This window comes from Macadamia integrifolia, chromosome 14 (genome assembly GCF_013358625.1).
Source record: "Macadamia integrifolia cultivar HAES 741 chromosome 14, SCU_Mint_v3, whole genome shotgun sequence".
In the NCBI taxonomy this organism is placed as follows: domain Eukaryota; kingdom Viridiplantae; phylum Streptophyta; class Magnoliopsida; order Proteales; family Proteaceae; genus Macadamia; species Macadamia integrifolia.
In genome coordinates this window covers 6,929,317-6,951,605 of record NC_056570.1, presented here as the reverse complement: position 1 = coordinate 6,951,605, position 22,289 = coordinate 6,929,317, and the positions used below count along the sequence as shown (strand labels likewise).

General features: G+C 36.8%; 2 protein-coding genes and 1 long non-coding RNA gene across 8 annotated transcripts; 1 reads left to right on the top strand and 2 right to left on the bottom strand.

The window, feature by feature from the left end:
- Nucleotides 1-2,530: 2,530 nt before the first annotated feature.
- Nucleotides 2,531-6,502, bottom strand: LOC122062063. Of its 2 annotated transcripts, none has more exons than XM_042625704.1 (6): nt 6,226-6,502; nt 5,807-5,959; nt 5,328-5,714; nt 5,133-5,209; nt 3,006-4,829; nt 2,531-2,906 (listed from the first exon to the last, which is right to left on the bottom strand). In XM_042625704.1, the coding sequence occupies exons 1-6, from the start codon at nt 6,362-6,364 to the stop codon at nt 2,811-2,813; spliced, it is 2,676 nt and encodes an 891-aa protein (XP_042481638.1). In that variant the 5' UTR covers nt 6,365-6,502; the 3' UTR covers nt 2,531-2,810. The 2 variants fall into 2 exon arrangements, with proteins under 2 accessions (XP_042481638.1, XP_042481639.1); XM_042625705.1 differs by having other exon boundaries at nt 5,133-5,203.
- A 3,467-nt stretch (nt 6,503-9,969) lies between these two features.
- Nucleotides 9,970-14,393, top strand: LOC122061020. The gene is made up of 4 exons (XR_006134530.1): nt 9,970-10,255; nt 12,749-12,807; nt 12,904-13,029; nt 14,258-14,393. It is a non-coding gene; the product is annotated as an uncharacterized LOC122061020 (long non-coding RNA).
- LOC122061019 (traB domain-containing protein) lies at nt 11,000-15,048 on the bottom strand. Of its 5 annotated transcripts, none has more exons than XM_042624176.1 (7): nt 14,329-15,044; nt 13,110-13,241; nt 12,890-12,978; nt 12,696-12,770; nt 12,445-12,552; nt 11,575-11,670; nt 11,000-11,399 (listed from the first exon to the last, which is right to left on the bottom strand). In XM_042624176.1, exons 1-7 carry the CDS (start codon nt 14,780-14,782, stop codon nt 11,136-11,138), a joined length of 1,218 nt encoding a protein of 405 aa, XP_042480110.1. In that variant the 5' UTR covers nt 14,783-15,044; the 3' UTR covers nt 11,000-11,135. The 5 variants fall into 5 exon arrangements, with proteins under 5 accessions (XP_042480110.1, XP_042480106.1, XP_042480108.1 ...); XM_042624172.1 differs by having other exon boundaries at nt 13,110-13,225; nt 14,367-15,041; XM_042624174.1 differs by having other exon boundaries at nt 13,110-13,238; nt 14,367-14,499.
- Between the last annotated feature and the right edge of the window lie 7,241 nt (nt 15,049-22,289).

Here is a 22,289-nt window from a genome sequence, read left to right as displayed (position 1 = left end):
ATGACTCGGTATGATTTGGTCTTAGTCTTGTCATTTTTTAATACAGGATGAGTCTCCATGACTTTTGACCAGGTTTCTAATCTTTTAACCAAACTCGGCCTAGTTTTTCTAATCAAAACCTGGTTTGCAAGCAATGGTTGATACAATGTATGTAAACTGAAATATGTGCACAAACGAATAGTTTGATATGTTGATTACTATATGGATCAATCCAAATTGGCATTTACCGAAGTTTGGGTGCTTTGGTTGCTTTTTTCAATAGAAACAAAAGCAGATAGACGACAAAGGATACATTTGTTGGAAGCTAGTAGGATGCAATGGCAGCTCCTTTTTAGTAGAGCTTGCTTAGAACATCTAACTATTGTTGCTTAGTTAGGATGTGATGTCCTTTTGGACAACCAGTTTGCCACATCGACTGCCTTGTTGACTATGACATCTATTGATCATGGATGCTTTGGATAATTTCCTCAATTCATTTAAATTATCAAGAAAGTGATATTTTTAGTAATTTGGAATGTATTAAATTTGTAAAAATACTTAAATTCTATAAGTAATTTTACGACTCCAATAATTCCATTTAACATACACAAGTTTGGTAAAAATAAGGTAGAGACCAACTTAAAGTAAATAATTCCTCCTTAAACATGCCAAGGTCAAAGAATCATCGTTGGCAATGTTATAAATTGCCCTTAAGGATTCAACACAAGCTCAATCTCATTGAATGAACTTCAACTGCAGGAATCACATACAAGCCATACTATCAAACAAAATGAAATTTTCAGTGAGTTATAGGCCTTGCGAAGGTCTATCTTTGGAACTGACAAAGGAAAAGAGTGTTTTTGGCAATCTTCCTAAGAATATCATGACAAACCAAAATATCACCTACAAACGATTGGACTCCTTGATAAATGCTGATGGTTGAAAGAAATTAGACTCCTCAAAATAGTTTGCACCTAATTAGAAATGTTCGTAGGCGCAAACTTATAAAACAGGTTGCATAATTCGATAGAGCAAAGCCACTGAAGTCAAAATATGGTCTTCTTAGGAACCAAACATTAGAAGGTTTTTTTTTTTCCTCTCTCTCTCTCTCTCTCTCTCTCTCTCTCTCTCTCTCTATGAATCTGCAATAAATTTTGTATTAAAAAGGAATAAAAGAATTACAACCAAGAAATATGGAAACGAAAAGAAGAAGCTCGTCCACCTTCGGCATGGCCATTAGCAGAAAAGCTACCACCACAAAGATTTCCTTAAAAAGCATCAAGAAGCAGGCAAAAGCTGTCTGGATCTGGAGTTTTGTTCTCTTGAAAGGCAAACACCACAACTTTAATCTCTTCACTAGTTACCATTGTCACTAAGTTTCTCTGATAGGTCTTTGGAAATAGCAGTCTCGAAGGTAAATACATTAGGTTGTGGTTGGTAGCTTGTTGGGCATGTCAAAATGACTTTTTAAAATATGTCACTGCCTCTTATTTTATTCTCTGTGGCTCCTCAATTGTTGTCCCATCTTCTGCTTTCACCTCAAGAATGTGGTTTACATTTTGTCTGTCCAGCCAAACAGTATCTACTTAGCTTCTTGAGCTGATTCAAGATTTATTACCCATTAGGGTTTCAAGCACATAGCATATTTACAATGGCTTGATAGCCAAGAGAGAGATAAGTACAAGGTAATAATTAGAAGCAAAATAAACAAGGAAACTACATCTGAAATAGGAAACCAGCTATACAAGACACCTAGCCATGCAAAACACAACTCAATCTTGCCAGCTCACATTATCTGTCAATTTGAAATGGCTCCATAGTAATACATTCATTGTATCTGGTAACTTATTACATTAAATCTTTCCTTTCATATTCAATAATAATGGAAAAAAAAAAATGTCTTTTAAAGCATAGATATGTTATGCCAACTAATGGCACATTGGGTTGATAGAACTGCTAGTTCATCTACTAGTCATTCTAGGATCAAACAATTATCATCGTCTAACGCGTGATGGTTCAACATTTATTTCCAATTCTCATAAAATGTGTTAAAAGGGCTTGTAGTTGTGTTTGCATGTTATATAATTTTTTTTTAACCTCAGATTTATCATACCTCTAAAACGAAAAAGTATCTGTCGTAAGAATATGAAGGTACTATAGAAAAACAAGAATCTAAAACGATGTAGAAAATACGAATGGGAAATAAAATTATTAAATCACACAATACATGCAAAGATTAATGTGGTTTGACAAAATTGCTACGTACATAATGACATGAGATATGCTTTATTGTCAATGGAGAATATACAGGGTTGTAGCTCCTCCTCCTCACATCTATCTTAGATTAATTATAAAGAAATAATTCTGACTACAAATATATATATATATATATATATATGGATGCTTATAACTCGTCCTCTTCAGCTTCTTATCAGCTCTTTGGAATCAACTCACTTATACATGCAAGTGACGGAATAATACAAGATATCATGTCTCCAACAGATACAACTCGTGAAGGACAATATACCATTACATGAATTATACATTTATATAGAAAGTATAACAGACACATTGTATATTGTCCTTTCCAAATGTAGGCAGTATGATTTCACCAAAAACAGTGCTCAAGAGTATAGATTTTCAAAAGCCATCATAATGAACAAGAAGGAGAACATATGTCCCGAAACCCTAATTTCAAGCACTGGTAATCTTGTTCATTCTTTACTTCATTCATACATACTTTGCTAATCTTAAGAAAAAAAAAAAAAAGAACAGTCTAAGCTAAAGGACTATACGAAAGCCAAATATAAATAATAAGTATAGAAATTGCATCATGGCGGAAGCCATAGCGAAGTATAATCATCATCCACATAATAGTCATTGATACTGAACTTAGGATCCATTACTACTTCTCCACAAACTTCATGCTGCAAAAAAGATCAATATTTCAAAATGGTATCAATTTAATCCATATATTCATAATACATAAGATCATTTTTGGAATGAAATGAGCATTAGAGTCCTACCTGATTAGGTGATTGATCAACTGGCTTGAAAAGTATATCACTAAGATCATATTCCACATCAAATGATGGCGCAAACGAGAAGTTTCCAAGTGATGAATTGTTTTTCATCAAATCAAATAAGCTGTTAACTTCTTCTCCAACCCCAATTTCATTTTTTTGTTGTTGTGACGATGGAGGTGGATGTGCTAGTGGTGACAACAAAGGCAGTTGTTGACTTACATTAGTGAGGATCGGTGAAAATGGATTAGTGCTTGAGAATCCATTAGAAGAAATTGATCCCTGAGGCACCAACCCACCAGAAGGAGCTAACCCTTGAGGCATTCTACCATTAGAAGAAGTTAACCCTTGAGAAGCATAATCAGAATGGAATGAAGTAAATCTAGGAATAAAAGGAGATATCTCAGTCTCCACTAGAGGCCTTTTTCCATTTCGGATCTGCTCCCTCCTACTATAGCCAAAATTGGTACCATTTGTTGGCTCATAACCTATGTGCATCTGGTTGAATCCACTAGAAGAAATTGATCCCTGAGGCACCAACCCACCAGTAGGAGCTAACCCTTGAGGCATCAAACCACTAGAAGAAGTTAACCCTTGAGAAGCATAATCAGAATGTGATGAAGTGAATCCAGGAATAAGAGGAGATTTCTCAGTGTCCAGTAGAGGCCTTTTTCCATTTTGGATCTCATCTCTCCTATTGTAGCCACAATTGCTACCATTTGCTACCTCATGACCAACGTGCATCTGGTTGAATCCACTAGAAGAGATTGATCCTTGAGGCACCAACCCACCATTAGGAGCTAATCCTTGAGTCATTAAACCACTAGAAGAAGTTATCCCTTGAGAAGCATAGTCAGAATGAGATGAAGTGAATACAGGAATAAGAGGAGATTTCTCAGTGTCCACTAGAGGCCCTTTTCCATTTTGGATCTCATCCCTCCTACTGTAACCAAAACTGGTACCATTTGCTAGCTCATGACCAATGTGCACCTGGTTGAATACACTAGAAGAAATTGATCCATGAGGCACCAACTCACCAGTAGGAGCTAACCCTTGAGGCATTAAACCACTAGAAGAAGTTAACCCTTGAGAAGCAAAATCAAAATGAGATGAAGTGAATCCAGGAATAAAAGGAGATTTCTCAGTGTCCACTAGAGGCCTTTTTCCATTTTGGATCTCATCCCTACTACTATAGCCACAATTGGTGCCATTTGCTGGCTCATGACCAATGTTCATCTGGTTGAATCCAGACACCTTTGCAGTGCTGCTATTCATTTGAATGCCAGCGAAACCATTATTGCTATAGCTGAAGCTTGGACCCTGGTTAAGATTGTTGAAGGATCGCGTGTTTCTAACATTTTGAATGTTCTTACTAGGCAAGCTAGTTTTGTTGAGGCTATGATCAAGTGCGCCACGGGCAAAATGCCCAGTTCTTGCCTGAAGTTCCGGATGGATTATCGGCAATGTGTCTGTATTGCTTGCAAGAGTAGTTGGAGTACTACCGCACAACGATGATCCTTCTCTGGTGTTAGGTGTTTCCATTTGGGAAGGTGAGGAAGTACCATCATGTTGCTGATTAATAGATGATATATTGTCAAGCAAACGTTGCTTCAGCTTTTCTTGGTTTCTTTCTGGAAGGGAATTTTCATCTCCTAGTTGAGAGATGGAGCACTTTTTTTGCTTGGAGATACAGGAAAATACACGTTCTAAAGAAGGATGCCCCGATGCAATTTTTGATTTAAAAGCTGCATGTTTCACTGACTTGATAACACTTGGTTCACCAGATTGGCTTGCTTGCTTGATTCGTCTCAAAAATTTGCGATATTTCTGCACCATAGATCAATAGAAAAAAAATCACTAATTCCAATCATGTACAGAAAAATTCACAAATCCATGCCATGGGTAGGATTATAAACGGATCAAATTTCAAGTTAAGATATATACGGTAATTGAATCCCAGAAACTCTCTCTCTCTCTCTCTCTCTCTCTCTCTCTCTCTCTCTCTCTCTCACTCACTCTCACACACACACACACACACACACACACACACACACACAAAAAAAAACAAACAAAATTATTTTGATTCTAAGGAATTTTGCAGCTAAAATAACAATGAGTAGTAGTATATACCTGTAAATGACTTGCAACTTTTTCTCTTGTTAATCCAGGGGTATTCATTGCCTCAAGTATTTTCATTGGAACTGCCCCTAGGAAAGGAAAAATATTACCACAAAAAAAAAAAAAAGTCAGTGAAAACAAATCCAAATGCAATATGACATAAATATGAGAGAGATGCTTTAAACTCTTAAGAAAGAAATCTCTTACCTTGAAGGCCTATTTGGTCAATGGCATCTAAGAACTTGTTATGAAGCTTAGTAGTCCAAGTCACCCTTGACATATTATCTTCATTGTTTCCCTCATTGTTTTGATTTTTCCTTAAAGAATGTTTTTTCCGTGATTCTTGTCTCCAACTACTTTCATTAACAGAGGATGCACACTCATCATTATCTCCCTTTGATACCTTTTTGGGTGTTGATAATTCTGAATCACTACCTATTTGCTCAATTGCCATTCTTTCATAGCGTTTTTTCAAGTATACATACTGCCAAAGGTTACTGAGATCACTTATAGTTAAAGGTTTTGTAAGATAAAATGAAGCGCCACTATCCAAACATATTGATGCAACAATCTCATCATCATTGGCAGACATCACTGGATTAAAAAGTTAAATCTTAGTCATTAAAAAAACTAATAATAATAACAATGTAAATAGAAGATGACTATAAGGGTGGAAAAAAACTTACTAATAACTGGTATCTTAAATTCAGCCTCAACATGCTCAAGGAGGGAAATTCCATCCATCTTAGGCATGTGAAGAACCGTTAGAACGATATCAAACCGTCCATGTCTTTCTTGAAGAATGTCTAAAGCATCAGACATGCGTTTAACGGGGACAACTACAAATGGGAACAATGTGAAATATTTAAGGAGAAAGTTCACAAGGAAGAAAATAACCATCAACTATTTCAACTAAGAGAATATATGTATCATTTCTAGTATTGCTCAACAAAAAAAAAACTCATATATGAGGAAAGCATAGAATTTTTCTTTGATGACCTTCCACTATTACCTCCCACAATAAAATTGAAAGAGATATGTCAAATAAGCTTAGTATTATCTATAAAATTATATACTAAAAAAACATGAAAACTTCATAGAATACCTTCATATTGGAGTGCTCGTAGCATTACTGCAACAATATTAAGGTTCTTTATATCATCATCCACGACCAAAACACACATACCAGCCCTAATGGATTTAGTTCTACTTGATTGTGTTCTCAAAGCTCTTTGATTATCCATGTTTGCTCTTAGAGAGCTACAAGGTTTTGGTTTTGGTTTTGTGGAAGATATCCTTCAACAGACAATGGGGGAGAAATAGGACGAAGCCAATACAACACACAAACTACAAAACTTTGAGAGAGAGAGAGAGAGAGAGAGGGTGTCTCTGAGTGAATGCGTGAGAGAAAGAGACAGAGAGAGACCTGGCTTTTATAGAGAGGGGAGGAGGAGGAGGATGAGGAGAGAGAGAGCACATGGTTTTTTCTTTTTTTATCCCTGTTTTATAATTTAATGTCTTATAGTTTTGGACAAAAGTTATAATTTTTAAGAATATTATGGAAAATACAAAATATTGAAAAAATGTGTAAAGGCTTGTATGGTACCCTAAATTTTAGGATGTTATTAATGGAAATAAAAATTGCCAATTTTAATATTTAGAAGGTTGAAATATCTTTAATGCCCTTAAATCTATTTCCTTTCTTAGTTATGTCCCTTTTTTCTAGGGGAAAGTGGTTGGCTTAGTTATTCAATCTTAATCCAACTATCCTTTTCCTTGTTAACTATGTAATATTAAACTAATCAGATATTGTTAATTATGATTAGATGATACTTTGTCATTAAACTAATCAAATATTTTTAATTATGATTAGAAGGTAGTCCATTAATTTAATGGTAGATTGTTCGAGGTAATGGCTCTCACTGAACTAGATTCTTTGTTTTTTGGGGGGCTAAGGTTGACTAAACCATACAATTTGCTAAGTTTGTAAGGATTTTTCATATTATCTATCTTTAACTAAACATTCTTATTAAATGAAAATGTGAAAGGGTTGGGCCTGCCACCAACTTTCAGTAAACTAACGGCATGCATCAATCACAAAGCTAGACACAAGAGGGTAAGGGCCAGGTGTATTTTCCAAGGGGATAAGAGAGAGAATCACAAATGCAGGGCACCCTAGCGGTGTGTCCATCTTTTTCTTATTGAAAATATAAAATAAGAAGTTGCCGATATAATGTGAACTAGAATTCCCACATGAATGAATAGTTTGATATCTTGATTTAAATCCAAATCAATCCAAATTTGCATTTATCCAGTTTGGGTGCTTCAATTGCTTGATTGAGTGGAAATAAAAGTAGATAAGCAACAAGATTACATTTATTTGAAAGGCTTCCAAGAAAAATTTCCTAACCTATAGGTCTTAGGCTTAAACTTCTCTGTTGTCGGAACTAATCCTTACTCCATTGACGAAAGAAACATGAATTTCAAAAAGACAGATTGCAGGATGCCTCCTCTGCTGATGGCAACGCCGAAGGGGTGGAGAGGTGTCTTGCTTCTTGTAGTTTCTTTTTCATTTGGAGAGCTATTCTATGCTTTGAAGTAGGAAACTCTTCTAGGTTCCAAATAGGAATAAAACCTTAATTTGAAAAAAGTAATCTAAGTCATACCAAACCCTACTTATAAAAAGTTCAAAAGAAACTTAACAAAGAGATAATCTCATTTGTCTTAGCGTAAAAGATCCTATAATTAAGATACCAAAATAATAATAATGCGACAAATAGAAATATTTAATTATCAGATATTAAAAATAAATAAATAAACCAATTTACCGGCTCCCTTTTGGTAGAAGCAGCCTAGAATGTTTAACTGTTGTTGCTTAGAAATTAAAGACCTTCGGACAACCAGTTTGCCACGTCGGTTGCCTTGTCAACATGACATCTATCGATCATCGATGCTTTGGAATTTCCTCATTTTAACCCTAAAATTTCTAAATATCATAACGATGAGACCTTAAAGCTAAACCTTCCTATGTCAATAGCACATTTCTAGCTTAGGCTCATTTGAAAGGGAGGTACAAATTATGCATATATGTTTGATTAGTGATTTCATCTTAATTGCTCTCTAACTTCAGTTTAATCCATTTAAATTATCAAAAAAGGGGGGGTCTTTTTTTTCTTCTATCGGCATCTACCATTTAGCTTGCGAAAAGTAGTAAGTTCGGTTGTTTTTTTACTCTTTCTATTAAATAGGCTCCAATTGAAGTTGTGATAAGTGACCACAATATTCTATGGTCCTTTAATGGCAGCAAAGACAGTAAAGGCGGACACTAGCTCAGTGATAAAGATGTCGAGACTTTGTGAAGGTGATGGCAGAAGTCTTTGCTCAATACATCCCTTTGTAAAAGAGGACTAAGCATACACAATCGCAGCCTTTAGACTAGGCCCAGAAGGTCTATATCTATTGAAGCAGTTGACGGTAGCATATACAAATTTTCTAAATATGAGGTAGATACCAATGTAAAGCAAATAATTTCTCCTTGAACATGGCGAAGTCAAAGAGATAATGCCTTCTTTGGAAATGTGTATTTTTTTTAAAATCAGTAAAAGTATATTAAAGAATATGTAATTTAGTGGATCAACGTGTAGGTATTATTCATAGAAAAAAAAAAGTGTAGATATTCCTAGACCAAAATACATGACCAACAAAAAATCTTAACCAATAAATGCATGACCAAGAATAGAATGTTCTTCATTTCCCATATAGGTGAAATAATATTTATCGATTCATATCATGTTTAGCTAGGGGTGGCTGAGAGGGATTAGATAGGCACATATAAAGAGAGAGACATGAGAGAGAAAGTTACTAAAGCTGGGGAAGGGATAAGGACAGATCAGAGGGAAATTAAACTACTGCAACTTCAATAGGCACAGGGAAAGACGGAGCCAAAATAAATTATTCCTCTCCTCCTGTTCAATGTTTGGTGGTCCCCAGTCACCTGTGGATCAAAATCCAATATTTTTTCCATAAAAACATTCTCATTAATGGTGGTGTGTTGGAATCCTAATCTAAAAGCTCACCCAAGTACAATCATGCCATGGTAAATTTGGAAGTGGAAAAAAAAAAGACAAGTTTTGATAAATTGATTAAGATAAAGTAAAAAGGATTAGGTTTGACAAAGTAGATGATCAATGTAGTTCCTATTCTAGTTAGCCAAAACGTGTTTTGCTGTTTGTTTCCCAAAGATACAGGGACAAAGAGCAAACGACAAGCCTTTCCTTTTAAAACACGTTTAGAACACTTTTCCTTTTTTTGCCTTTTTTTTTTTTAACTAAGTTGACTATGGCTCTCTCTCCCTCTCTCCTCGATCAACTTGATTCTTTCTCCAATCGAGACCGTGAAACCTAACTATTTTTTACTATAGACTTGTTTAATACATCTTTGCATCTCTCTCTTCATAGCAACAAAGCAAACTCAGAACCCATATATTCGTACTGCACACTAAACATGTTAATAAAAGAACCCACCGACCTTCCATGATCATCTCGTATCCGCCACCTATCATCTCTACTCACACACTGTAGAGATGAACCCCCAAATTTAATACTAAACAATGTAAGTAAGATGTGAATGGATGGGGCTCCTCTACAACGCAACAGGGGTGACAACACATCTCCAACAGCCTGGAACACCTTGGGCGTGCACCCGTGTATTGGGGTCTGTGCCTGAGATGCTTTAGGCTGTCGGATGTGTGCTGCCAGCCCTATCGCACCATAGGGGAGCTGGATCATGAGAATTCATCTATCATAGTAACTTTTTTTTTTTTTTTGGTAAATATCCATTGTAACTTTGGTAATGCTTAATTCAATGATCAAGAGAAACAACTTAGAACCAGCTCTCTTCTCTGCTTTTAGAAAAAAATTGAAACCCTTTTCCGTTGTAGTCCTCTCTCTCGAGTGTACCAAGGCGACATCTCCATCGTCGCTTCTGCTCTTCAGGGATGAAGAGGTGGGAAACACAGACCACATTCTCTTTCCAAGTTTCTCATCATCTCTTCCATGCTTCAATTCCCTCTTCTGTAATATGAAACCCTCACTCATTGCGACTTGCGAGAGGACTGCGGTATTATCAATTGTAAGGTTAGGTTTTCTATAATTTGGTTAATGATATTTTGATATTCTTACTTTACTGTTTGATTAAAATGAAGGTACTTCATTATTGATAGGAATCCTTGTGGAATGAAATTTCATGGCTCTTGATCTTCTCTGTTTAATTGGCCATCCTACTCTCAAATTAGCCCCAATGAAGCTAAGAATATTTTTATGGCTATTGCTTAAATCAACATTATCAATTCTCTATATATACTTTTTCCATTGTTTTTTGCTCATGTCTTGCATCAGTACAGTTTTACAGAGTTGCTGCTGATAAGTTTGCCATGATTATAATTTCATGCAATTTTTATTCAAATAAATTTTACTGTTGTACATCTCTTCATGGGCAACTGTTTGTTTCAAGCAAATTCCCATAAAGATAAGACTACCTCCAAGGCTCAAGTCTTCATGGCATCGAACAGAGCAACTTGGAGGGCTATGATCCGGGTTCGTGAGTGGGATATCCCAAAATCTTATATATATATATATATATATGCACTCTTGGGTCCATGTAGCCGACCCCATTTAGTTGGGATAAGGCTGAGTTGTGTTGTTATTGTTGCCTTCAAGGCTCAAGGACCCAAAGCTCTTGCCTTAGGCAGGTGAGTGTCTGCAGTGAATCCACAATGCTATTCTTGCATAAGGACAGACACCCAAGAGTACAGGGGTAAACTTAAGTAGGTGCAAAACTGAGGTTTCTTGCAACTTCTTTGCTCAATTTTTAACATTGGGGATGAGAAATTTTCTTGTTTGCTGCATTGGATGGGAATACATACATGATACATGTGTAAATAATGAAAGTATCATCTGTTCCTACTTCTCACAAAATTTCAATCAAGATTACTTTCCAATGACTTCAATCTGTAGACTATAATCCAGTCAGCTGTTCATATAGTTCCCAGAGCAAGATACCAACTACAGTGTCTCTAACCAAATTCTTGATTAGGGTCCTGACCCAACCATTAGAATTGTCACCATATACCCTCTTACCAACAAGGTCATGGAACCGCAAGTCCCCCAGATCTGATATTAGTGCATATACGACCCCATTCATGTGGCTCTTACCGATCACTCCAACAACTTGCCTACTGTTATTCACAGCTTTGCTTCTCTTCAGAGACCACGCCAGATACTGAAAGTACAATGACGCAATCTAGTTGAGTTTGTATGCATAGCTGAAGGTGGGGTATCAGGCATGAAGTAAAAACCTGAAAAGATTTCTTATATCTGATGACCATCTGATTGATTTTTTTCAGTGAAGAACAAAACTATTTTAAAAACTTGTTCTAGGGAGGAGGAGTAGTTACTGTGTCACGCTCGTGTATAAGAGGCTGTAGGAGAGATGGGTATGAAACACTTAGCCGCTCATATAGCTGGAAGAAGCTATTTTCTGTTTCTGAGTCCTAAAATAGAAAACAGAAGATAAAAAGAAATATTAGAATGCAGCAGAAGATTAATTTAAATGTGCTCAGACAACATTCCCGATCAAATTAAGCAAAGTCCTATCTAGGTCAGGAAACACGGGTTATTGATAAAGTGACTACCTTTGTACTTTATTGATTCAGAAATAATAGAACCTAGAAGATATTATACATTTCACATGCAGGGTAAGCTATTTTATTCATTGGAAGTTAGTAGCTCACAGAACAAGCACTGGAAATAAATGGCTGGCATACAACCTATATTCTTGGAACAAATTCCTCAAAATTCATGGCAAGTTATTCCCCACATTGGTTTATAAGTCTCTACCACAGGTTTTTGCACCATTTGGAATTGGATTTGCAACCGAAATAGCAAAGGGAAGATACGGAATTTTTCCTTTTCCAATAAACTGAGATTATAAAGAAATCAGGGGATAACATAACAATCTGGATTGGGGATCTATCAATTAAGTTTATTGGCATAGAAGTTTCATTAGTAAATAGCTCATGACTCTTTGACAGGAAAACTAAATTTGGTAGACTGAAATTATAAAAAAATTGGGGATCTCTATCAAATAAGTTTTTGGCATTGGAGTTTCATTAAGTAAATGGGCTTATGACTCTTTGACAGGAAAACTAATATCTGATCAGGAATCCAATAAAGTGGAGGAACTTTTTGAAAAATATTAAACATACTTAGATGTCTCAACTGCCATGAAAATTGAATGCAATCAATGACAGTTGTAAGAGAATGACCTCTAAATTGTTCCCAGACATATCAGTTGATGAAGTTATTCCACGAAGAACTGAGGTCACCAAGCTTAGTTTCTCTTTCCATTTGAGAGAATTCCAAGCCCTTTCAAGCTGCAATAATAAAGTATAGCTATAGCTCAATAATTAATCCTAGAGAGATCAAAGATAAGGAACAACAACCAACATATAATCTGCTATTGCTTGTCCCTTTCCAATGTATTGCTAGGCTTCATATTGATCAAGTAACAACATACTGTAATTTCAATTGGGCGATCCCCCAATACTATCTGAGCTCCAATTTCTTCAGAGGCTTTTCGAGCAGCACGAAACTGCGGGAGAAAAACAAGTGCCAAACATGTAAACAAGGTATAAAGTAAGCTAACTCCAGATTTTTTTTTTCTTCTTTTTCTGTATTTTATTTTTCCCATTTTCCCTCTCTAATTCCTACCTCATCCCCAAAAGGCCTGTTTGCATCTGAGGAGACTTTTGAAGAGAAAAAAGCCAGAAGCAACCGTAATGCAAGAGCAGTTTGACCACCTGCCAGTTTGAAGACAAAGAACTAGTAACTTTGGTACCAACTACTGAGAGGTATTGCAATTTTCTAACACTTCATTCAAGATACACAAGGGGTAGAAGGATATGGAAAACAGAATCAGATCTAGACATACCCAGGTTTAAGCTACGGCCAACAGCTCCAAAAAATCCAGCCCCACTCAATGAGAACATATTTGACTTTAACTGAGGGCCAGGTTCATCTTCATTGGAAATGTACATAATTCCAGCTCTGAAAATGAGCTCTGCTACAATTGAAGTGAGGGTGTGCAATATAATCTTAAGAAAATGAGTGAAAGAGATATTCACACTATTTATGATCAATACCAAAACCTAACACAATTACAATATGAGTTCCTTTTGATAAAGATGATTAATCTTTAGACCAAATATTGCAGACTAGATTTTTTTTTTTTTTTTTTTTTGAGGGGGGTGAGGGGTGGCTTTGAAATCACGACCATTAGACCATGCGGTTAGAGTTTAGACCATGGTTGGACAGTTCTACCTATCAAGGTTTCAAGAACGATTACCCTATTTGTTCACTTCTTTTGTTTTTGGAAAGAAATCGAAATGATTGAACAAGGTTTCGTCTTTTATTTTTTTGTTATATACATCTTATAGAACTGCCCAAGGGGACTTCACTCACATACACAAGAGGGGGGGGGAATGCGTATGACATGAGTTGATCTTTAAACCACAAACCTGGTGCCTACTCTACTAGCAGAGGCTGCAACAAATGCTATGCAATGGAGTCCACACAGAACAAAGTTTCGTCGTTCCATCATTTTGTGTTTTTTTTTTACCTTTTCATTAAAACAAAAAAACACCAAGTTGGCATCAAACGTCATCTTATTCTGTTTGTTTTTTTTTTCCCCCCATAAAAAGGAAAGACGTTTTTTTGAATGACTATCAAATGCAATCTTTTTTTTTTTTACTTGATTTTATAGCTGAGAGCAGACCAAAAATGTACCGATAACAGAATGTTAAAAGAAACTAATAATGGACCGATATCTATTGGACTCGATTTGATTTTTGCAGACCAAACATCTTATTAGTCCAATTTTGGTTTGACATGGTATATAAAAAAAACCAGACCAAACTGACCGTTTAACACTCACCACCCCTAGTCAGATCATTCGGACCTCACCTAACCACCATTCCAGGCTTGTTAGTCACGCTAATGTAGCCATTGTGACAATAATAATTTATCTTTTTCTAATGGATATACAATAGTCTTATTCCATTTTTTTTTTTCTTGTCTCAGACCAGAGAGTCGAACCGCCGACCTAGCCAGAACAGTTCGGCATCTGGTTCGTTTTTTTTTAAATGTGAAACATTTAAAGAAAAAAGTGGAGTCGAATAAAAAATCTTGCCTGCTTCTGCAGAGTTCCACAACGACATTGTCAGGATTCACAGCTCTAACGACGCGCTCGACGTCCATGGCGGATGTTTGCGAGATATGTGTCGTCCCGATCAGCCAAATCACCTCTGGCTCCACAAACTCTGTTCTCCAGATGGGTACAGGACCGAAATGTTTCTTCTCAATAAGGACTAAGCTGCCGTTATCAACTAAATCCAGCAATTGTGGATGAATTTTAGCTACTGTGGATTTCGAGTCCTTCAGAAATGCTTCTCTGAAATTGAAATCTGGTGGAGGAGGTTTGATTGAAACCCTAGGAAGGTAGGGGCTTCGTGTTGTTATGGCTCTGGGAAGATTGCATTTGCATGGTTGTTGAGATTTGAGGAAGGAGAAACTGAAAAGAGAGAAAGGAAAGGTTAGGGTTTCCATGAATGAATTGAGATTGAGACTCCTGGACCCTGGTTTGATGAATTATTGCAGGGAATCCCCAGCTTCTGGTCCAGAGTCCATAGTGCAGAGACTAGAGAGTGATGAGTGATGACTACTACTGGTCCAGTGGTGGACCGAAGAAGTACAACCACCCAGTGTGTGTGGTGTGAGGGGGAGTGTCCGGGCGCGGTGCGCCCGGCGTCTTGATAACATTATCTTCTAACTGTTGCAACAATCGACTGGTCAGTGACCGTTACTAAGCCACGACAACGGTTTTAACAGTTATGAAATGTGGTTTTAGTGAGTTTCTAAATGTCACTGGTTTTTCTATGATTTTTAGCGCTTCGCAACCTAACTTATGATATGGTCTTTGCTTTATCAAAAAAAATAAAAAATAAAAAATTGATAAGGTCTTTGTTGACATGGAGACCCACGTGGAAAAAATACATATGTTTGAATATTATATTATTAGAAAACTCTTTTTTTTTTCCTACAAGAAAACTCCTATTGTTAATAACAAAAAGGAGAGAAAAAAGCTACCTAGTGGCCTGGCCCTTACACAGGCTTGGTGGCAAATAAGGGGCTTGCAAGGGCATCAATATGGGGTGGGTAGTTTGTATGTCACAAGAGTGGGGTCATCATTTTGGCTCCTATGTCTGGGCACATGGGCCATGCAACCAATCAAAAAAAAGAAAAAGAAAAAAAGGCTATGTATTTTATTTATTTATTTATTTTTTGGATAGATAGAGAGGGAATGTAGATAACAATCACGAGGCTCGAACAACTCAAAATCTCTTGATGAACATGAGTTTGTTGTGCACCACAACTAAAACTTAAACTTATTTTTAAGGTAAAAGGAATACTACCTAGTCGTGTAGTCTCCCACTCCATGTACCAGTGTGGGGGCCAATGAGGGAGGCATACATGGGTACAAGAGGGGGTGGGTTCTTGTATTTCACAGGGTGGGGGAGTCATTTGCCCCCCTCTTTGTCTAAGTGTAGGGCCCACATGATCAAGTAACATTTTTTTCCTTTTTTTTTTTTTTTTTTTTTTTTTTCAGGTGAAACCCCTACTTTTAAACATGAGAAAAGATTTTCTACTAAAAAAAAACACATGAGAAAAGATTCTCTTTGCCAATGGAATAGGTATCTCTTCTCCCTCATTTGAAAGACCTTTTTACCACCTGTATATGTAATCGTGTCATCACTCCTAATTGGTGAGCTCCATTACCCTTACCGCTTGCTCAAAGATCACATTTATGTAACACATGGATACATTAAATTTATGTCACAATTCGATCATGAATAGACAATGGCTTAAACACCTTCTCCGTCAATTTTGGGCCCTGCTACCTAACAATAATGAAGAACATAACTTTATGATAGATGTATGTATGGTTGATGGAACTTTGGTCCTTGTAACGTTATTTTGACACTAAACTAGGGGAGGACGTGACCTAGCTAGCTATCACTAAAATGTAGGCCTCATGGCCCACCGAGCCTACCAAACAGCATATAACGTTGGCAAAGCAACACTGAGGGAAGAAAAATTGAAGCCTACTCCTATTTCCCCTTGTTTACAACTCAACTAAGCTTTTTGGCTTTCGACTGATCAGGGTCTTATAATCTTTTTGTTAACCAAATTTCCAACATTTGTAATAATGACTTCAAATATGAGAAAATCTTATTGCAACTAACTTGTAATTTTATATTTTTGCACTTTTGTAATGAACATTTTTTTTTAATGAAGCTAAATCTTATATATAGGGAGAATTTTTTATGCTTTTAAGATGTGAAGAATCTCCCTCACCACACCAATGAAATCACGGGGGAATGGAATCATCTACAAGTGGCCCATATGGTAAGAGGAGGAAAGAGAAAATGATAATAAAAACCTATTGTGAGAGGATATATGATACATTGGCAATAACATAAGAAGGCGCCACATCATTTAAGGCCAATCAGCTTTAATCAGGCCTATTAGGTTCCCACCAAATTAAGGCCTCGTATAATTTCCACTCATTTAGATCAAGGGGCCTCTTAGGTCAAGGCATAGACACATTTCTATTTGGTTAGTTGATTTCTAACCCATAATCGGGTTCAAGGTAATGGGCTAATCGAGCTATATATAATTAGGATTTAAATAGGTTAATTGATTAATTGGCCAACTAATGGTCCTTAAATAGGCTATAATTGGGTTAAAATAGGCTTAAGCATACTAATCGGGTATTAGTCAGTCACAATATTTGGTTGGTCCCAATCGTCGCTCGACTATCAATTCAATACCTTGCACCAAGACTACCCGATTATTAATCATTCAGTGCTTGAGCCTGACACATTTAGTAATCAATTGGGCCGATCTCAGGCTTCAATCAATTAGTTCATGTTGGGCCCATAGGAGCAGGCCAACTTTTGACACCCCAAACCATTTAACTACATCATCCCTAAAAAGTTAGAACACCAAATCAATGAATAAAAAACAAAATAAAATAAGGGATTTAGTTCCCTATACGACTACATAGCAACTGCAGACACCTAAATTTTTTATCATTTCTCTACACAATTTTCTACGTTTATCTCTATTCTCGTATAATAAAGAGTTAAATATATTATTTAATAGGAGAAAGGAGAGAGATTGGCACTGAGAGAACTTCTTATATAGTTCTTGTTAACCCTATTATAGAGTTCTACCAATAAAAACCCTATTATAGACTCACATATCTCCGAGAGAATGTCAAACAAACTTCCCAACTTCCCTTGGATTCGTCATGCAATATGTAATGTTGTCTTATTATTTGTTGGTGTTAAAGACTATGTGGACAGTTACCTACCCACATTTAGTGATATGTTTGTGGTCCAAATTGAGATTGCAACTTCTTAAGTTATCAGCCAAAAAATGAATACCCACCAATAAAATCTGAGTTCACCTTAAAGATTTGAAGGATCATAACCAAAAAATAAAAATAATGTCCTCATTTGCCCTAGAGGATCCGAATTCCACGGAATTAGAATGTGTGGAAAGGGGTTTTTGAACATTTTATTTATTTATTTATTTATTTTCTTTTTTTCATCGGTGGTCGAGCTGATCTTAGAGAACCATTGTTTTGACTCAGACTCATATGTTTTTGTTAAGTTTGTCTTGAATTTTTGATCGGTTTTGAAGATTGACCTGCTCTGACATATTTTGGTGATAACTCGAATGAGAAGTTTTTTGAGATCTATGATGGAAGCAGAGAGGTTCGACCTAATCGACCGCGACTCGATGGGTCAACATGCAACTTGGAGTATATAATGTATTGTTGTCTTGTTGAGCAAGTCATTATATTTTTTGAGGTTTTTCGAGCTAGGGTTTTAGGGTGAGTTCTCTCGCCGCTATTTGGGTGTAATCTCTTTTTTGCATAGTGAAACATCTTCTTTTCCGCCCGAGGACTTAGCACATTACACCGGTGTGTGAACCTCATTAAATCTCTGTGTTGTGCGGATCTATTGTCTGTTTATTTTCGTATTTTTCTTGATGTTTGCTCTAACAGTTTTTGGATTGAGACCATTTTCCCTGTGAAGCTCTAGCTTCTATTTTTGTACCTACTCCAGCTCCGGTTAATTCCAACACATCTCTCATGAGCTATTCTCTAGTCATGTCTAGAGTGCAGTAGATTGATTGCTGGGGTGAAGTTCCATTCAAGTCCAAAGTCGAATATAGGGTCCTTTGCTCGGCGATGTATGCAACTATTCTAGCTGCACAGCTTGAAATGCCCACATTCTTTTGATTTTTATGATTGACCCAATTATGGAGGGGAAAATATCTAACAACTAGAAGAACCTTAGGACGTGTGTCCATGTATTAAGATGCGTGTCCAAAACCTCTCAGCTGTTGGGCATCAATCGCATTGGAGACGGGCTGGATCAATTATGAAGGCAGGATTGTATCAACAAAGAAGTGGACATCATCAACCCCATCCCTATTCTTCGATGGTCCATAAGGCCCCGTTTGTTTAGAGGGGTTATTGGGGTGGGATACTGGTCAGGAAGGGACCCACACGTTGCTGGGGTAAGGAGCAGAAAAGTGAAGTTAGGGGAAAGTTAAAACTCTTCCACCCCAATGTTGTTTGGTTGCCTATAGGGAGGAAAAATGAGGAGAGAAAGTAGGTGAGAAAGAGGGGGTGGCCAAAGCAAAAGGCATGGTGCAGGTGTGCGGATGACGAGTTGAAGAAAGAGGGTTGGGGCGAGAGTTGTAGGTCGTCTTCTTCCTTGTTCTTCCACAATTGATGGGCTCCGATTGCATGATCGAGCTTCTCTATTTTTCTTCCCCCTCCGATCACTGCCTTTCATCTCTTCTTCTTCCTTGTTCTCCTCTCCCACCTTCTTGAGCAGCTGAATCCCATTCAAATCCTTCTACAATCAATGATTTTTACAGAGCCATTCTCAATTTCTTAAACCCCTTTCTCTCCCTAATTCTGAAACTCCTTTCAACAATTCCTAATTTCTTCTTCCCTTCTCAATTTCTGAACCCCTTTCTCATCCTCTTCCCAATTTCTTCTTCCCTTCTCAATTTCTTCGATGGTCCATAAGGGGGTGTTTGGTTCGGTAAATCAAATGGTGTATGTATCGGTTATGAAAGTCAATCTTTTGATAGACATTATTTTGAATTATGTTTCTTTTTGAAAAATCGTTTGGTTGCCTTGAGGCTAGGACATGTTTCTCGCGGGTTGAGATATTGGTTTCCATAGAGAACGTTTGTCCGCTTTCTCCTTTTATACTAGGTGGTAAAAAAGTTGCTCAAATTTGAATTTTAGTGCTAAGGTAAACTCAGATTTGAAACACATCTTTTGTATTATGATCATTCATGGGAAATAGGATGTTCACTTATGAGAGTCATAACCGAAAGATTTACCAAAACAAACACCCCCTAATACTTTTTCCACAGCCGTTTCAAAGGTTGAAGGGTTATTATTCATTCTCTTCTGCACGTCTCTCTGTTACGAATGAAGAAAAACTGTCCTCCTTTTCTTGATTTGTTTCTTGGGGTTACTATCATTTTTCCTCCATTCGCTGCCCAACTTTGCATCTCAACTGACACTTCTCTCATGGGTTTTTTACTATACATGTACATGGGTCCCACCCTTTTTACCTACTACTGTACTACATAGATGGTAAAAACCCGCCAAAAATTTCCCAGGTGTGTTGCAAGTGTGAATACAGAAATAACCTCTGTGGTAACGTACACAGTAAAGAGTCAGGACACACGGGACCGCATGGGGCTGTGGTCCAATTTTACAGACCTCTACGCTATCGATGGTGAGCGTTGCAGACAAAGAAATTAAGAAGAGAATTCCTCTGAAAAGTTGGTTTTTAACCCCACTGGCCACCACTGGGAGTGTACGTGTTGGGTCTGTTGACTGTAGAGGAGGATGAGCAGTGTGAACCATATTTGTATGCATAGATCGAGGTGGGTTTGTTTGTTTGGCTGCTTTCATTCAGATTAGAGAGAGAGAGATAGAGAGAATATAGAACCACTTTTAGCAGATTTCGTTTAATCATGAACACCTTTTTTCTCCTTTTAGTAAGGTCGGAAAAATGGAAGATGGGCGCCATAAGAAGTTGAATAGGAACTCACCTTTCCATCATTCCAAGGGTGTTTGTAGGGTCCATATATCACTCCCACAGTCCAATATTCTAAGGCAGTATAAGGTGAAGTGGAGCTTTTGAACTTAAATTGAAGCTCTACTATATATATAGTATATATATTTCTATGTCACGGGTATCGATAAGATATATAATTAAAGGATTCTGGGGGAGACAAAGAAGAGTGCTACAGTTACCGACACCCTCTTGTGTGCATGTGTGTTGTAACCACAAATCAGAATTCAGATATCAATGGTGGGTTATGTCTCAACTAGCTATAATAATATGTGGGTTGTAGGACCTTGTTGGCCAAGTCTTGTCCTAACAAACACATCCACAAAGGTAAGCAATCCTTTGGATTTCCTTTTCCTTTGGAATATCTTTCCTCTTATGTCCAAATTCTTTTTATTTAGAACATTTTAACTTGATGGTGGGAAATGGAAATGATTAATTGCCCTAACAATAGTCAAAGTGTTGGACTACTTGGATCACCTAGCCTTCTCAGTTCTCACACACCACCCCTCAACCCCAATTTTTTTTTTCGCTTTTTGAAGGGGAAAGGGAGGTGGGAGTGATAAGAAATTGTATGATGAACAAGGTTTTGAACGATCTATACAGGTAAAGATTTAAGGAAAAAAATCTGATTATTTTATCCAGATCATGAAGATCATCAGATGAACTGGTCAACTATTAAGATATTTGGGTTGACAATAGATCAGAATAGGTATAATCAAACTGTTTGAATCATCATCATCATAATATATATAATCTTAATAAATTGCATCTAACCAAAAAAATAAAAGTTGTATAACACTATGAAGGGACTTACGCATGTTGTTGATGATAGTGTAACCCGGCCTGTTGAACATTAGATTTTCTAACTAAGTTTGTTATTACTCACATGTTATAAGCAAATATATATCTTCATTTCTGTAAGTCTTTTTTTTTTTTTTTTTTGTGGGTGAGGAGTGGGAGAGAGAGAGAGAGAGAAAAAAAAAGAAGAAGAATGAAGAATAACTACGTGTCAAATACTCTTTTGCACACAGTTACAGTTGCCAAATTAGCAAATGATTGGTTGGAAAATTTTAAGTACTGTGTATGTAGGAAAGCATGTAGATTGACTACATTATCAAATTTTGAATATTTATCACACTAGCATAAGAAGATTGATGATGGCTCCACTACTCATTTTTGGTTAGATAACTAGTATCCTTGTGGGGTTATCCTCTGCCATTGGGGACCGAATTAGAAATGCTTCTGGATCAGTCAGAATGGCCTTAGTTTCCTCCATTATCTCTGATGGATAATGGTGTGGTTTAGGCACCATATTTTGAGACAAACTTATTATTTCGAGGGCTCTTCATCTTAAGTAGGAATATAAGCAGTCCAAATTGTTGCCTATGCTGGAATGCGAGGGAAGACACAACTTTTCTTCAGATTTTAAAGGTAAAGCAATTTGCGACCGGGATGTCAAGATTGCTTTTAGTGCCACTATTTATCATATTTGGTGGGGGAAAAAAAAAATGCTCTGGGTAATCTTCTATTGCTCACTCCTTCAACTAGATTTGAAGCTCTATCTAGTTTGAGATAAAGTCAAGGGTTAACCACCTTCACACCTTTGATTTAGATTGTGTAAAGAATTGTTATATTGTGACTTGGGGGGGAGGGGGTCTTCAGATTAAGATGCTTTAAGTAGTCGGGTACCTTTGTTGAATCTGTGTACTTTCTCATTCATTCTTCTTCTGGGTCGTTGTATAGTTCTCTTTCTACTTTAACGTATTTCTTTCTACTTCACAAAATATAAAAAAATCCTAATTATGTAAATATTGATCAAAATTGACCATTTCAACTCACCACATGTTCTACTTAAAAAAAAAAAAAAAAAA

Bases quoted from the DNA above. Each gene is read 5' to 3' on its own strand.
- LOC122062063 (XM_042625704.1), bottom strand. From the start codon at position 6,364: ATGGATAATCAAAGAGCTTTGAGAACACAATCAAGTAGAACTAAATCC. The intron at 5,960-6,225 runs GTATTCTATGAA...TCCCATTTGTAG, and splicing joins ACGAGCACTCCAATATGAAG to TTGTCCCCGTTAAACGCATG. The intron at 4,830-5,132 runs GTATATACTACT...TCTATGGTGCAG, and splicing joins AAGTTGCAAGTCATTTACAG to AAATATCGCAAATTTTTGAG.
- LOC122061019 (XM_042624176.1), bottom strand. From the start codon at position 14,782: ATGGAAACCCTAACCTTTCCTTTCTCTCTTTTCAGTTTCTCCTTCCTC. The intron at 12,979-13,109 runs GTATGTCTAGAT...TCAAACTGGCAG, and splicing joins TGGCCGTAGCTTAAACCTGG to GTGGTCAAACTGCTCTTGCA. The intron at 12,553-12,695 runs GTATGTTGTTAC...TTATTATTGCAG, and splicing joins ATCGCCCAATTGAAATTACA to CTTGAAAGGGCTTGGAATTC.